The 15000-nt window shown below is 44.3% G+C and overlaps 1 protein-coding gene across 7 annotated transcripts in view; it reads right to left on the reverse strand.

The window, feature by feature from the left end:
* The window catches only part of LOC308281138 (nuclear factor 1 X-type-like), a gene marked incomplete at its 5' end in the record, with an annotated part of 171664 nt that overhangs the window by 30006 nt on the left and 126658 nt on the right, over positions 1–15000 (reverse strand). For 5 of the 7 annotated variants that reach the window (XM_080721234.1, XM_080721239.1, XM_080721236.1 and 2 more), the window contains 6 exons: positions 741–815; positions 2116–2243; positions 4697–4732; positions 6575–6692; positions 8209–8283; positions 8755–8817. In XM_080721234.1, coding sequence (XP_080577360.1) covers positions 741–815; positions 2116–2243; positions 4697–4732; positions 6575–6692; positions 8209–8283; positions 8755–8817 — 495 coding nt within the window. The remainder of the gene's footprint in view (positions 1–740; positions 816–2115; positions 2244–4696; positions 4733–6574; positions 6693–8208; positions 8284–8754; positions 8818–15000) is intronic. The other 2 variants (XM_080721235.1, XM_080721238.1) reach the window with 1 other exon arrangement.

Genomic DNA, 15000 nt, shown 5'->3' on the forward strand with positions numbered 1-15000 from the left:
GAGGGATGGATAGATGAATGAATGGAGGGATGGAGGCAAGGCATGCACTGGAACACCAGCCGGGATGTATAGGACGACAAGCAGGTGTCGTGCGTGCAATGTGTGAATGTCTGCATGCATACGTGTGTGTTTGCATGTGTGTGTGTGTGTGTGTGTGTGTGTGTGTGTGTGTGTGTGTGTGTGTGTGTGTGTGTGTGTGCGTGCGTGCGTGCGTGCGTGCGTGCGTCTGTGTGTGTGTGTGTGTGTGTGCGTGTGTGTGTGTCTGTGTGAGAGAGCCCGGTGACGTCTGTCAATAAAATGCCACTGAGGTTGCTGAAAATGTGAATTCCAGGGGGCTTGAAGTGAATTGTATATTTTAGTTTGGCCGTATTGGGGTTTATAAAATACACACCACAAACAAAAAATAAACATTTTGAAAATAGCCTGTAGAGCTTGTAGATCTGCCATGTCCAGAATTAGGATACCAGGGTTAAATTGGTCAAAGTTAAGAATTCCTAAGTGTAAGTGTAATGTCATAGTATGTGAAGATATTGATAGAACGAGCAGCAATTCTATTAATCTAAGAGTATGATAACAACCAGGTTGAGAATGCTAAGTTAATGCATAGACACCGCAGAACCCTGCTTTGGGACATCCTCTCAACTACTATAGACATTCATGAAACACATACTGAGGTGAGGAGTGGTTGGACTATACATACACAAGCTAATACATAGTAATAGTGTAATCAATGTTCTAACCATGGTACGGAAACTGCACCCCATCGTTTTCATGTTTTATCTTCCTCTCCTGCACACTCGCCAAATGGTGCTGCACTGCAAGTGGAGAAGGGTATTGTTAACAGTGGAACAGGGAGAGAGAGAGAGAGAGAGAGAGAGAGAGAGAGAGAGAGAGAGAGAGAGAGAGAGAAATGAGGAGGGAGATTGAGAGAGAGAATTAATTAGCATTGGTGTATGATGGACGTAGTGAGTGAGAAATTGACAACATTTTACAGTGCATTTTATAATGGTTCCAAATGAGAGGAGTGACATTTTCAGATTGTTGATTGAGGATGAGGTTTGTCCTGGACAGGAGAGACCTTCTCTTGGGGAACAGTAAGGTAAACGTAAGGTCTTCTGGGACTGGAAGGGGCGTGTTAGTGAGAAAAGCAGGACAGAAATGTAGAACACTAAAGAGATAAAAGGTTATATGTCCTGGCCAGAGGTGGTACATTAGCAGTGAGCTACCAAAATAATAGACATAAAGCCTTGCAGATTGGCATGAGCAGCCATCTTTGACACAATGTTATCAGTTAGAGATTTGTCATCACTATAAAATCTTTCTGTTTTTACAATACATTGATCAGCCGATATGAGTGCCCTACATGAAGAGGATTCACTTGGATCAGGGGAAAAGGAAAGTTTCGGTGCTCGGGTCGTGCACAGATTTGAATCCTTCACCTCCAAGTGTTTGATGGAGGGAAGCTGGTGGCGAGGGTGATCTCTGTCCACTAAGCAACTGCTACATTGAGTGGGATTTTGAACCAGGAGGAATAGCATGTACAGTACTGTATATACAGTACCATTGCATGTGTTAGATCCTCCTGGTGAAACTCCTCACTGTTAGATGAAAAGAAGCAGCCTTGACATCACTTGAGGATTGTCTGTTTTCTCCCAGTTAGACCAACTTCCCTAGAATGGGGAATCTGCATAATGACTCTATTGGGAGAAAGAATACAAAGGAGTTGATTCTATCTGGAGTACCTAAACTTGGGCAAAGAAACGCAATCCTACTCTATAAAAGAGTTGCAGAAGAGCGACTTTCAGGTTGAAGCTTTAGGTTGTAAGCAAAGTGTCACATAGAAAGAGAGGTATGGTAGGGGTATAGTGATCGCTCAGTGTGGGTTGTTGTACAGCAGTGGTTCTCAAAGTGGGGTCCAGGGACCCTTATGGTTCCTGGAGGGGGTTCAAAATGGACATGGTGTACAAATGGAACCATTTGTCTCCAGTTGTACACTCTGAGTGTTATACGGGTGTGGGGTGAGATACAGGATGACTTTGTGCGGACCGAGAGACAGAGGGATGGAAGTGAGTACCGGGGTTTGACAGAGTGCATGGTGGGATATGTAGTACATACCTGCGTCCATGTCGTTGGGCCACCCGCTGGACTGGGAGGAGCCAGCGGCGGGTGAGCGTCCCGGGTAGAAGACGTCGTCCGTAGGGCTCTCCAGCTCGCTGTCGTCTAACGACTTCCTCTTGGTGGAGCTGAGGGGAGGGAGAGGGGGATGGGGGTTGGACAGGGAGGGTAAGGTTTAACCTCTTAAAACCCCTGTAGTCTGTAGAGAACTGGATTTGAGTTACAACTGTACTTTTACCGTCTACACCAGTGTTTCTCAAACGTTCAAATTCCAAGGTCTCTCCTTAACTCTGACAGTGTACAAATGGAACCAAATGGAGCCGTTAGGGTCCATTTGGTTCCATTTGTACACTGTCAGAGTTAAAGTCTTGTATGGGTCCATTTAGAACCCCCTAAAGGAACCCACAGAGTTCCTGGAAATCCACTTTGAGAAACACTGGTTTACACAAAATCTCTTTGCCAAAAATGTCCCGTCTACAAGCTAACAATGCATCGCATTGATCCATTGTGAGCTTGTAGACATTTTCAAGAATATCCTAACATTTCCAAGAATTAAAAAAATCAAACCTCGGTTCGAAGTGGAGCTGTGAATTTGAGCAGTTCCAGATCTATGTTTTTGATTCTATGTGTTTTAGATCTATGAATTCTATGTGTTCTAGATCTATAAATTATGTGTTCTAGTTCTATATTTTTTAGATTGATTCTATGTGTTCTAGATCTATATTTTTACATTCTATGTCTTCTAGATCTGTGTGTGTGATGGGAGTAGACAAATACTTGCTTTATGCAAATGTAGCATATTTACTATTATTTGAAATAACAAATACTGTCCATAATAGGCCTAACAAACATATAACTTGAGAAAATATCTGCTTCTATTAGGACAGATTAATAGTGAAAGGACCACCACTCATCGAGGTGCTGCATGCCTGAAGAAGGTCTATGACCAAAAGCTTGCACTTTATTTAACATGAAGAACATGATTTTGCACACTTTTGAGTGTGCGGAGGCTCCCTTAAATCTTTCATTAGGACAGATTTAAAATAAACATTTATACTTGGCATTCAATCAATAAACCCCAGCATCCCTATTCTAAGGGGATATTCACCAAAAGTAGCAGATTTACAAGCTCACTACAAGATATTGATACATTCTAAATATTATTCTGAGGCACCCTGGACTGGTGTTATTGGGCGCCCTAGTTCACTATGAGAAAGTGATTGAGAAACCCAGCTGTTATTATGATGTAGAGACACTGTGATGACTAGTTGGAGATGTGTGGCACACAAGCCATAGTCAGCCAGACCTGCCGGATTTCAGCCGGATTCGGGCCAAACCTGTTTGCTATGTGGGTTCTCTGGCCGTTGTTGCATGCATTCGGTGGTCACTGTTGTGTTGGTGCGGGGGTCTGGGGAGCACTGTATAAAGGACGTAGGCTACTATGTGCTCGAGCGCTCCTGTTCTTGGGAGTGTGTTTGTCTGGGGCTCGCGCTGTCTAAGTACAGATGTGCCGTTTCAACGCTTCGGTATTTGCTGCGCGCGACGCCGTCAGCGGTAATATTGTAGTTGTGATTGTGTTTGTCTGCTGCCCCTTTCAGTCGGAGGCAAACCGACTGTCGGGAGGGTAATTAAATGCCCCGATTATCGTGTAGTGTACGGCCGCCTTTACTAGTCAATTTCGGCCGGGATGCGAGTCATTGTGAGCTTGTAGATTTGCTAATTGCTACGTTTTCTGTGTGTTCGGTCGTTCGAGCCGTGTGTTGCCACGTTCTCCTCTCCATGTGTTCGTTCGAGCCGCGTGTGTGTGTGTGTGTGTGTGTGTGTGTGTGTGTGTGTGTGTGTGTGTGTTGTGCGTGCGTGCGTGCGGTCGCGCATGCGCATATCCTGTTCAAACTCAACGAGACCGTTCTCACTTGACGGTGAGGACACGGTGAGGACACACATTGCTGCCTATGGGGAGCTCTGTTCCACACAGCTCCAAAAAATAGCCAGTCTAGGAGCAACAACAACCTGCTGCAATGCGACATGTTTGTGAGCATGTAGATATGCATTATTTGCCATGTGACACCATTGTAACGTTTGCAACCATTGCAAATATTTAATAGCAGATCCACAAGCTCACAAGGAGTTGCAACTCATTGTGGGCTTGTAGATCTCTTCATTTCCGAAGAGGGGAAACGGGAGGGGGCCTAATATAGACCGCTGGGGGACTCCGGTCAACTAAGTATAGGGTTTAAGTGGTTAAGTGGTTAAGTAGAGATGCACAGCAGGGGAATGTTTACATACATGTGGGAAAGATTTTCTTCCAGAATCAATACATAAATCACAGTTTATATTAGCCCAAGACCGTACAAAGATTGTTCCAAATTTAACAGCTGTTTTACACAGTGGCATTTCTACTTTAGCAGAGTAATTCATGAAACAAACGAAGCACAAGAATGTTGAGACTCAAGAATGACAACAGAGGAAATAGAAGGAGAGACTGTTAAAAAAACACAGACAGAAAACCAAGAAACACTGCTGTGCTTGTGTGTGTGCGCATGCGTATGTGCGTTCGTGCACGTGTGAGTACAGTAACTACCTCCGTGGAAGGTTTGCATACAACTCCACCTCAGACCTAAAGTGCCAACAAAAGATAGAGAGAGGAGGAGAAGGAGGTGGAGGAGGAGAAAGACGGAGAGGTAGATGAAGAAGAAGAGAAGAGGACAGGAGAAAGCAGAAACAGCCATCACACATTCATAAAGATGGAAGAGAGCCACAGTGAGACACAGAGTGACATGGAAAAGCTAAAAACAACTATTTGAAATGGAATACAGTAGCCTACTTCAGTAAATAACAAAAATAAAGGGATTTTTACTTGCAATGCATAAAAATGGGTCCCGAAACCAAAAATGAGTCCCGACACACTGTTTGGGAAACACTGTAGTACTTTATCTACCAGTAAAGCTAGACTCGATTGTCACACATGAGCTACTGGTGCTGAAACTGTACATCTTTGTTCATTGACTTGAGTATAAACATAGTAATATTTATAATGTTCACATAAATCACCCCCGTCAGGCAGAACAGAATAATCTTTTCAGATATTTTTCTCATGCCAACATTGCCAGCAAATATCCAACCCATTCAGTTTACGACCATTGGGCGCACGCGTCCCAACAGATTCAATAGCTGGAAGCCTCAGTTGTCACTTTAATAAACATCTATATGCTTTACTTATTGGGCTTTTCCACTGCGCTATAGATTCTTTTCCGTTTGGCGCTGTTTGGTTTGCAGAATACTTTATTAAGGCATGCCACAGTTGCATAATCATGCTCAGCGTGGACAAACCAATCCAGTGGGGTCGATCCACCTGGTTTGCCACGTTAAATCTCATGCTACATGCCATTACTGTTAACTTGTGCAGTTGTACAGTAGCTCATAATGTCATTAGTAAGATACTGCGGTCCCATGACTAAAGCTACATTTTTCAAAGGGACTTCTCTTACTCCTGCAGTGCAGTGGAAACATAAATGATAACCGTTCAACTGCATCACAACATAGAGCGGCACAGTGAAGTGCACTACGGCCTCGGTTTGGCCTCTGAGCGGTCCTTTGACTTTACTTCCAAACCAAGGCCACATGTTTGCTAAATGACAAAAGCTGTGTTTGGGTATATGACAAAATGTGTCACTATGTGGTGTATAATTACAGACAGAAGTTATGTTAGTAGAGAAATAGCCCCCCATTGTCTTTTTATATTAATGATGTGCTTTAGTGAGAGCACCCACATAAAGGGCGTGTCTATTACATCATGTTGCAGCCACAGTAGGCCTGTCACCATGAATTACACGTCCGCCTGATCGCAATTATTTGAGCTATCACAATTCATTTGCATGATCGTTAAAATAATTCCCATTCATCTGTATGAAAACAAACAGCTGGATGAAATGAACAGAAATGTCATATTTCCATCACTGTTTTCACGTCGTCTACATTCTTTTAACCGCGTTCAATCTGGTGTCCTGATTTTGGGAATTTAGGCCAAAAACGTTTTAAAACGTTTTCATACTGTAATATACTGTGAACTGGCCATCCAACAGTAAATCTATTGTAACTATGGGGACAGGCGAGAACAGAGTACGTAGCCTACCTGTGCTCACACTAGGGCTGTCACGATTTACATGACGATTAATTGTCACTCAAATAATGGCGCGTTGTGAGCTTGTACTGTAGATCTACAAGCTCACAACACGCTGCGATGCGACGCGTTGTGAGCTTGTACTGTAGATCTATCTGCTATTTCCACTACTTTTGACTATATGACATTTTTCAACATGGAAACACTTATGACGATTATGAAAAATAATCGCGATTATGTCAAATAATTGCGATTAGACTATTATGTAATACCGGTAATTGTGACAGCCCTGCCTGCCACACTATAACTTGTCTGGGTGTGAGGTATTGTTGGTCTCACCTGGTGGAAGGGGGTGAGGCGAGTGAGCGTCTCCCCAGCTGGTTGATGTTGTAATAGCCTGGACTGCTGTCCAGGTCAGCCAAGGAGAAGTTAGGACCTGACGCTGTGGCCACCGGAGCTGCCAGGGAGAGAGAGAGAGACATGAAGACAATGCCAACAATGAGTTTGATGCCCAGGAGGGGGTCCCTAAATAATTTTGAGGGCTCCCCAGATGATTAGCTTAATGTGCAACATTGTTTTCTCACTCAACAGTAAACAAACCAACATAACGTTTAAGTGTATAGAGGGTATCTGCACATTTCCAAAGTGACAATTTAAGGACTTTTAACTGTTCTGCTGCTGTAGACGATCCTCACCGTCATTCAAATCGGTGACTACATGACGCCGTTGACAGCGCTCACCGTCAATCTTACTGTATTTACAGTAAATGTATTAATACTTACATAATGTCGCCCCGGTCGCGGCCGCATCGGTAATGTCCGCGATTTGTTTAAAACGCACGTTGGGCGTGCACGCGAAGTGAAGCTCCTCCATGTTAAGTCAATGGAGAGGCCCATAAAGAGACTTCATTTAATCCAAAAGAGCCATTTTGAGCCATTTTGCACCAGATCTGATGTAAACAATACACACTGCAGGGCGCAGCCATGTTTCTCTTCTCGGCTCACACTGTCATGTGACTAGATGACGTAATCGTTGCCGTCAAGTGATAATCCAAAAAAACAAAAACAACCCCCTTCCAGCCCTTCAAAATAATAGCGGCGGCCGACGGAGGAAACGGCGCGGCACCAAGGCAACAAGCAACCTTCAGATTAAGAGGCACGAGTTGTGTTAAGACCCCTTATACCTCTATAATGAAAAATTAAACATTGGCCATATTGTCAAATATTAAAGGCAGAAATTGTGAAAATAGCGATCTACATGCTCACAATGCTTATGAGCATGTAGATCTGCTATTTTCACAACAGAACCGTGTTATACAAAATGTAATGCCTCAACTCTTAGTGCTCGTAGGGTGGGGGGTCCACAGTTAAAATATGATTATTATGGGGGTTGCGGGCTGGAAAGGTTGGGAACCACTGGTGTTGATGAAAGGGTGAAGAGAGGGTGAAGGGGAATCATCTTCCTACAGGTTAACTAAAATAATATTAGATGTAATAAGTCAAGATGTATTTTCATCTGTACAAAATAACCTCCATAACCGTCTTATCACCCTTATCACGCTGTAAATGTTTATTTGGATTTAGAAATGCCAATTAATCACTATCACGCCATTTTTCATACTTTCACAAATTAAAGGAACATAAAATAAAAGCTGATTTTGATGAGGTTGTCAGTCCCACAGAAAATATATTGTAAAACAATGGTTGGATTGCCATGGAATTTGGCTCTGAAACCTGCCTGTCGCTTTCATGCTCCCTAATCATTTGAGTGAACCCATGACCTTTAGCACCACCCTCAAGCCAAAATATCCACACTTTTTTTTGGCCTCACTAAATGTGGTTCAAACCACCCTTGTTCTGGGTGGTGTAAGAAGCAGCATGGTCTCTAGGGGCCGCTAGTGGGTCATTAAGGGTATTAGTGTTGTTAATATAATTATGATCATGCACACTCTTTGGTGGTAGGTTGTTACTTACTCTGTGACACTCTGACTAACTCTGCCACATTCCACACTCCTGAAGTGACAAAGCAGTCCTGGAAACTCAGATGCCCTATAGAAGGAAGACACAAGGATGTGATCACAATTCTCTCTCTCTCTCTCTCTCTCTCTCTCTCTCTCTCTCTCTCTCTCTCACACACACACACACACACACACACACACACACACACACACACACACACAGCACACACACTCCAAAAGCTGCAAATGGTGGGAACTGAGCCAGAAAACGTAATCAGAAAAGCGTGATACAGTAAATCCCGAAAAAGAAAAGTAGAACAAAAAAAAAATCTGCAAAAACAAAACAACATCCCTGAAAGGACCATCTGTAAATGTTTTGGTGGACCAACATCTGTGTGAGTGTGTTTGCTAATTGGATCCATAATTGGAATATGGCTGGAATGATAAGCGTGATGAAATCAATTATAGCATGCTGACTTGATGGTGTTAGAGACATACATGTGTGTGCGCGTGCACGTGCGCATATGCACCGTACGTGCACGCGTGTGTGCCGTGTACCTACCATTGGGCGGTGGTTTGATGTCTGTGTCACCTTGTTGACTGGAGCTGTCTGATTGTCCGGATTCTGAATTGGGGAGAGAGAGAGAGAGAGAGAGAGAGAGAGAGAGAGGGAAGTGAGCTTGTAGTTCATTTTTTGTATAGATTTTTACTAGTGTTCCCCCCAGAATATGGATGCTGGGGTGATTAATTTTGCTACTACAATATATCTTGTGTGCGTGTGTGCGTGCGTGCGTGCGTGCGTGCGCGTGTGTTTGTGTGTGTGCGTCTCATATCAAAGAATGTTGCTCGCTCTGCCCCTCCTGTCTTAAGGTGCAGTGATTTACGGTGTGCTGCTGCCATGGCATTCAGTATCTAACCACGCAATCATATCCCTCTTCCTAATCCACTTAATACCTCTTGCTGGTAGGATTTAGTCAACATAAACAGAGCACCTTGCACACGCAGACACGCACGCACGCACACACACACACGCGCGCACACGCACACACACGCTGTGTGTGCACCTCTCTCTCTTACTTAGTCTTTTCTGCCTAGGTTCGTTCTCACTCTATTTGTCTGAAACACTCTCCCTTTCTCTAATGCTTTCATGTGCACACACCCTGTGAAAACTTGGCTGTGCCAGGTGATCTGCTCTCACTCGTGTGTGGCAACACACACACACACACACACACACACACACACACACACACACACACACACACACGCTCGCGCTCGAGCACGTGTGCGCCTACGTTGTCTCGTGGACACGAGGTTTGAGTATGTGACTGAGAGTGCAGACAGAGTGAGAGGCATCTTTATCTCCAGTGCTTACTGGCCATCCATCCTGTTGCTTAGCGTTCTACCTAGCTAGCAAAGGGAGGTGTTTATCTGCAGCCCGTAGGTGATAACAGAGCACACAGACTCTTGCCAGCAGGCTCTCCTCACAGCCACGCTAAGCCGCAGATTACCCAGCAGAAACAATAACAGACCTGTCTTGCTGCCTACGAAAGCCCTGCCTCACAGCGGAGAGGGAGAGCGAGAGCGAGACAGACCGGGGGAGAAGGAAAGGACAGGAATAAAGAGCGTAAAAATACAAAAAAGGAGAGCTTCTCTCCTTCTCTTCTCGTATGCTTTTCACTGTGTCTCTCGCCCGGCTCTGTGGAATCCTGGCAGCCATCTTAGAGCTTGGCAGCCATCTTAGCATTGGCGGTAGCACCGCATTCCTGCTAGCTGACGGCACTCACTCCAAACATGCGGGCCCGCGCCCTGCCGAGCACGCGCCCAAATATATACAAACACACACACACTCACACTCACACGTGAACAAACACAGAGGTACACACACTGGGCGTAAACATACATGTTGGCCAACGAAAGCTGTTGAGAAAACGACCCCGGTTCACAAGACGTTTTGGAGGGGGGGGCTGTAGACTACTATAATATTTCGCCACTGGCCTGGGCTCGGTGACAAGCTTTCAGTTTCTGAAATTGTAACGCAGGCCATTTAAGAAGAACAGGTAGACATTACGGCACGCTTATCTTCCGTCTAAAGAAGCACCAGATAAACTACTGTTGAAAATGCATGCTTAGGATATGATCAAATGAATGATATTTTGCCACAGATAAGCAACATAAATCACGGGTAAATCAGTCAACCCTGTAATAGATAAACCCACAGTCTAGTGTGGTATCTGACAGGGCAATATTGCACTGCTTGCCATTATGAAACAATGTTGAATTGTCCATCTATTTTGAGCTTTTGCATATAGTTTTGCTTACAATGTAATGTGTTTTTTCCTTACATTGACCCGTACCTCATCATCAGACTCACCATAATGACTCAGGCCCATTAAAAAGCTACTAGTACTCCTGTCATGTTGACAGCCGTCAGAAACAGGCCTGTGCTGACTCAACATTACACTTGTAGAAGTGTGAAAGAGCGAGTGTGAAAATTGTGGTTCATGGTTGATAAGAGGCTGGCAGGCGGACATGTCTACTATTTGGCAGGAAACACCGACTAAGCTCCCCAGTTTAACCTTCAGGGGACAGCAGCAAACAGGCCAGACTGACAGCAATGCAGAAGGTTTGTTTATGTTTTTGTGCTTGATTCTATTTATTTAATTTTGCTTTGAATGGCAACTAAAAAGTTGTAGGGCATTTTAGCTACTTATAAGCCCTACAATTGTGTTGTATGATGGTGTCCCTTATAATATAGGGACGCCAGGTCTAAAGAAAATGTAATAGGTGCAAGATGTAAAAAGAAAATAAGGACTTTAAGTATTAATAGAAAAATTAACCACGGTTTTCCAGTCCCACCACTGAAAGGACGACAGCTACACTCCCCCCCCCCCCCCCCCCCACCTCTACAGTTTTGTCAATCCCTGTAAATATTTTGTTCAATAACAGCGGAAGTTGTTACTACATTACTAGCAGCCGAAGCAGCTCTCATGGATCGTACACATACGTGAAGATGGCCTGTAAAGTATTCTTAACCAACTCCAGGAATTCAGAGGAGACACCATGGTACAGCTCTCAGAACATTAAACAAGAAGTGAAGAGAGCAAACGACAGACAGGACGAGGCAGAGGGGAGGACTGATGAAATGGAGAGCGTGCTACATGAACGTTAATCAAGCGGCTAACTCAGCAACAGGCTAATCTGGAATCCAAGCTGATAGTCCAGGAGGGTCGAGCTCTGAGAGATAATTTGAGGATTTGTGGAATACCCGAAGATAAAGAGGGCAAGCACTCTGGATAGCTTGTTGAATTTATATTGACCCTTACCTCATCAGACTCCCATCATATGACTCAAGTACATTAACCGCATGAACTCTACAGCATTGTCAAATAGTGACAATAGTCAATCTACAATCTATCACCGTTCACTTTGAGCTTGTAGAACAGCTATGTTTCCAAGAAAGTGTTGAGAGTTTCAGACAGTGTATCCTGCAAAGATGCAGGTCTTCAATAACGGAAGATGCAGAGGTGACGAGGGACATGGTTTCACGAGGGTTCCCACTTCCCAGTTACCGTGTGCAGTGTTCATTTTGACAACAAAGCTTTAGTCATGATCTTATCTTTTGAATAACACACCATTTAGTTTTAGTCCTATTTTAGTCATATGAACTTGTTTAGTCTCAGTCTAGTCTTAGTCAACTAAATATAAAAATCGTAATCTTTTAGTAGGAAATGTGGCGCAGGGAGACAGCACCACCCGGGTGAAGATCAGGAACTTTGTGCAACCCAAGAAAAAACACAGTCCAACATGAGGAAGAATTCAAAATCCTCACGACAGAGACAATGGTTTCATTTGATTACCGTGTGATACAGTTCACCTCATCTTGCTTATTTTCCAGACACAGTTTTACATACGTTTGATTCATACAGTTCTGTTTTCTACCTACCAGTAATTAAAGGAGTCGGGACTTGTTAATTGGCAAGTTAACCTCAGTTTGTTTCATTTTAAGTTAATTGGTGTTTCCCTTATGGGAGCCTTGACTTTACAAAGTCCCATATGGCTCGTTTGACACAAGCCACGACATTGGAAACAACGGTATCACTGGCGGTCTGTTAAAACCCGTTTTATCTTGGTTATTGTCTCTGTTTGATCCTTGGGAGAGAGATTTTTTTGTGTACACTTTTAATGCCTCCAGGGATATCGGGAGAGGGTTTATTTGATGTAGGAGAAAGGAGATTGAGAATAAGCAATTCCTTCAAATTATTATTATATTATTTTATTTTCTGTTTTATTTTTTACTTTACTTTTTATGCTGTTTGTTTTCGGTTCTTTTTGTAATTGTTAAAACCTCTATGGACAGCAGAGGAAATAAAACTTACACTGCCCAAAATAAAAGAACAAACAAATATGTATTAAGAGAAAAATAAACAACTTTATCAGCTATTAGGAAGAATGTTGCCTTTTGAAAGAACAGCCTTGAAACTGGGGGAACTCCATTAGCGCTGCATCACCACCACAGCGTCCTGTTCTGAACCAAGCAAAGCTTGTTGTACAGCATGGGCTGTGCCAGCATTCAGCTGGCTAACACTCAGCACTTCCCCACTCGTCCTGAATCACTGCCACGACTGAGTATCATTCAGGGTACAGGGTAGCAGGCAGAGTATCATTCAGGGTACAGGGTAGCAGGCAGAGTATCATTCATTCTGCTGTTTTCACTACTTCTGTGCGACAGCCTTGTATGATGAAGCAGGGCTTTACTTTGCGAAAGAACGTACACATTTGAAACTTGGAGATACGAGGTTTCCACCCGACAACGACGATATTGAGATTATTTTATTACAAAACACTCATTAACCAATTGAGCCCAGTGTTATTCTGCGGCTATGCGGAAGTAGCAGATACAAGCTCACATGCGAAACTCGAGTCGTTGTGAGCTTGTAGCTCTGCTGTTTTTGAAAGGTTTAGTGAAATGGGGACATTCTGCATAATGAGTTTGTTTTGATGGAAATACTCTGTGCTTTCACTCATGTAAAATGTTCTGGGGATAAATGTTTGCCGAAAATAACAGATCTGCAAGCTCACAAACGCGTGAGTCACTGAGATCGCCTGTTTTCAGCGGAAGACATTTAATGTCGAGCGAAAAAACAGAAAAGACACTAGCACAGAGCCCTGAGGGTCAACCAAACATTAGGGTGGTTGAGTAAAAATGTCAGAGCACTTCTTGCTCTTCCACCAGAGGAGGTACAGGACAGTGAGGGCGTCTGTGTGGTTGCTGGTTATCACCACTCCACCAGCTGCAGGCTGCCACAGCAGCAGCAGCGGCGGCGCCCACCCCCCACCCCCGCTTCTCCCTCCCTACCACCCCCCCCAGCCTCCCAGCTACTCATCCAGCCTCTTATCTCCAGACCGCAGCCCCCCCAAAGTCCTCCCCACCACAGCAGGCACAATCATGGCCCCTGCAGCTCCCCTAAAAAAACCTTGTTTCCCCGCCACCTCCAACTCCAACCACCAGCGACCCCGTCTCCAACCCCGGAACCCTTCCTTCCACCTTAACCCCAGAGCGGTGCATACCTCCATACAGTACGCACGCACGCACGCAAGCACGCACGCACGCACGCACGCACGCACGCACGCACGCACGCACGCACGCATGCACGCACAGACAAATAGTTAGATTCAAACCAGTTAGTTACAGATCAAATCTGCTACTGCTGCACACAAACTGGATCTGTACACTGTGACAATGGTGCACTTTTTGATAATTGTGAACCCAAGCTACTTGGCCCCCTCTGCATATTTGGATGTTGTGGGATACATGACATGATTGATGCGTGTGTGAATTCAAGGCCACATGCATGCGGAAGTGCATGTACTGTACAGGCGCGAACACACGCACATGCACGCACGCACGCACGCACGCACACACACACACACACACACACACACACACACACACACACACACACACACACACACACACACACACACACACACACACACACACACACACACACACACACAATCACACACACACACAATCACACACATGCAGTTCCCGTAAAAGCAAAATCCACGAAAATTAACTTCCAGAGTGTTAATTGAAATCCGAGAGTGAAAAAACAGACCAGTCATTTATTTTCCCCCCATATTCCCACGGAGTTGCCACAGAACCGCATCCCGCTGTGAGGCCAGCCAGATGCTATACTTCCACATCACCCACAGGCATTAAAGAGCAATAGTCTCTGGTTCAAAACCCCACAAACGCAGGCCTAACAGCCCAACCACAGTCAGGCTCCCAGGCAGATCCCATGACTCCACCACAGCCAACATAATAACCCCTCCTGGCCTGATATTGTACTGTACTGTACCTCTCCCTGTGGTCTGTGTGTCTTATTGTCCATCTCCCTCTCTCTTCTCCTCACTCAATTCTGAGGTACTGTACTTTTACTTTACTTGTATATCGTCGTTGTCGGGTGGAAACCTTGTATCTCCAAGTTTCAAATTTGTATGTTCTTTCGCAAAGCCAAAGCCCTGCTTCATCATACAAGACCGTCGCACAAAAGTAGTGAAAACAGCAGATCTACATGCACACAACGCCTCGCACCGCGAGGCGTTGTGTGCTTGTACGGTAGATCGGCTGTTTTCACTATCATTTTTAAAATGATAATATAAAACGAATGGTTTTGGACATACACGTTTTTCACCCGACAGTGACGATATGACATTTATACTTGTACTCTGCTACAACAGGGAAATATTGCACTCAGATTAGATTACTATTACAAAACATCCATTAACCACTTAAGCCCTA

This window comes from Nannobrachium achirus (assembly GCF_963921795.1).
Source record: "Nannobrachium achirus genome assembly, chromosome: 3".
Classification (NCBI taxonomy): Eukaryota; Metazoa; Chordata; class Actinopteri; order Myctophiformes; family Myctophidae; genus Nannobrachium; species Nannobrachium achirus.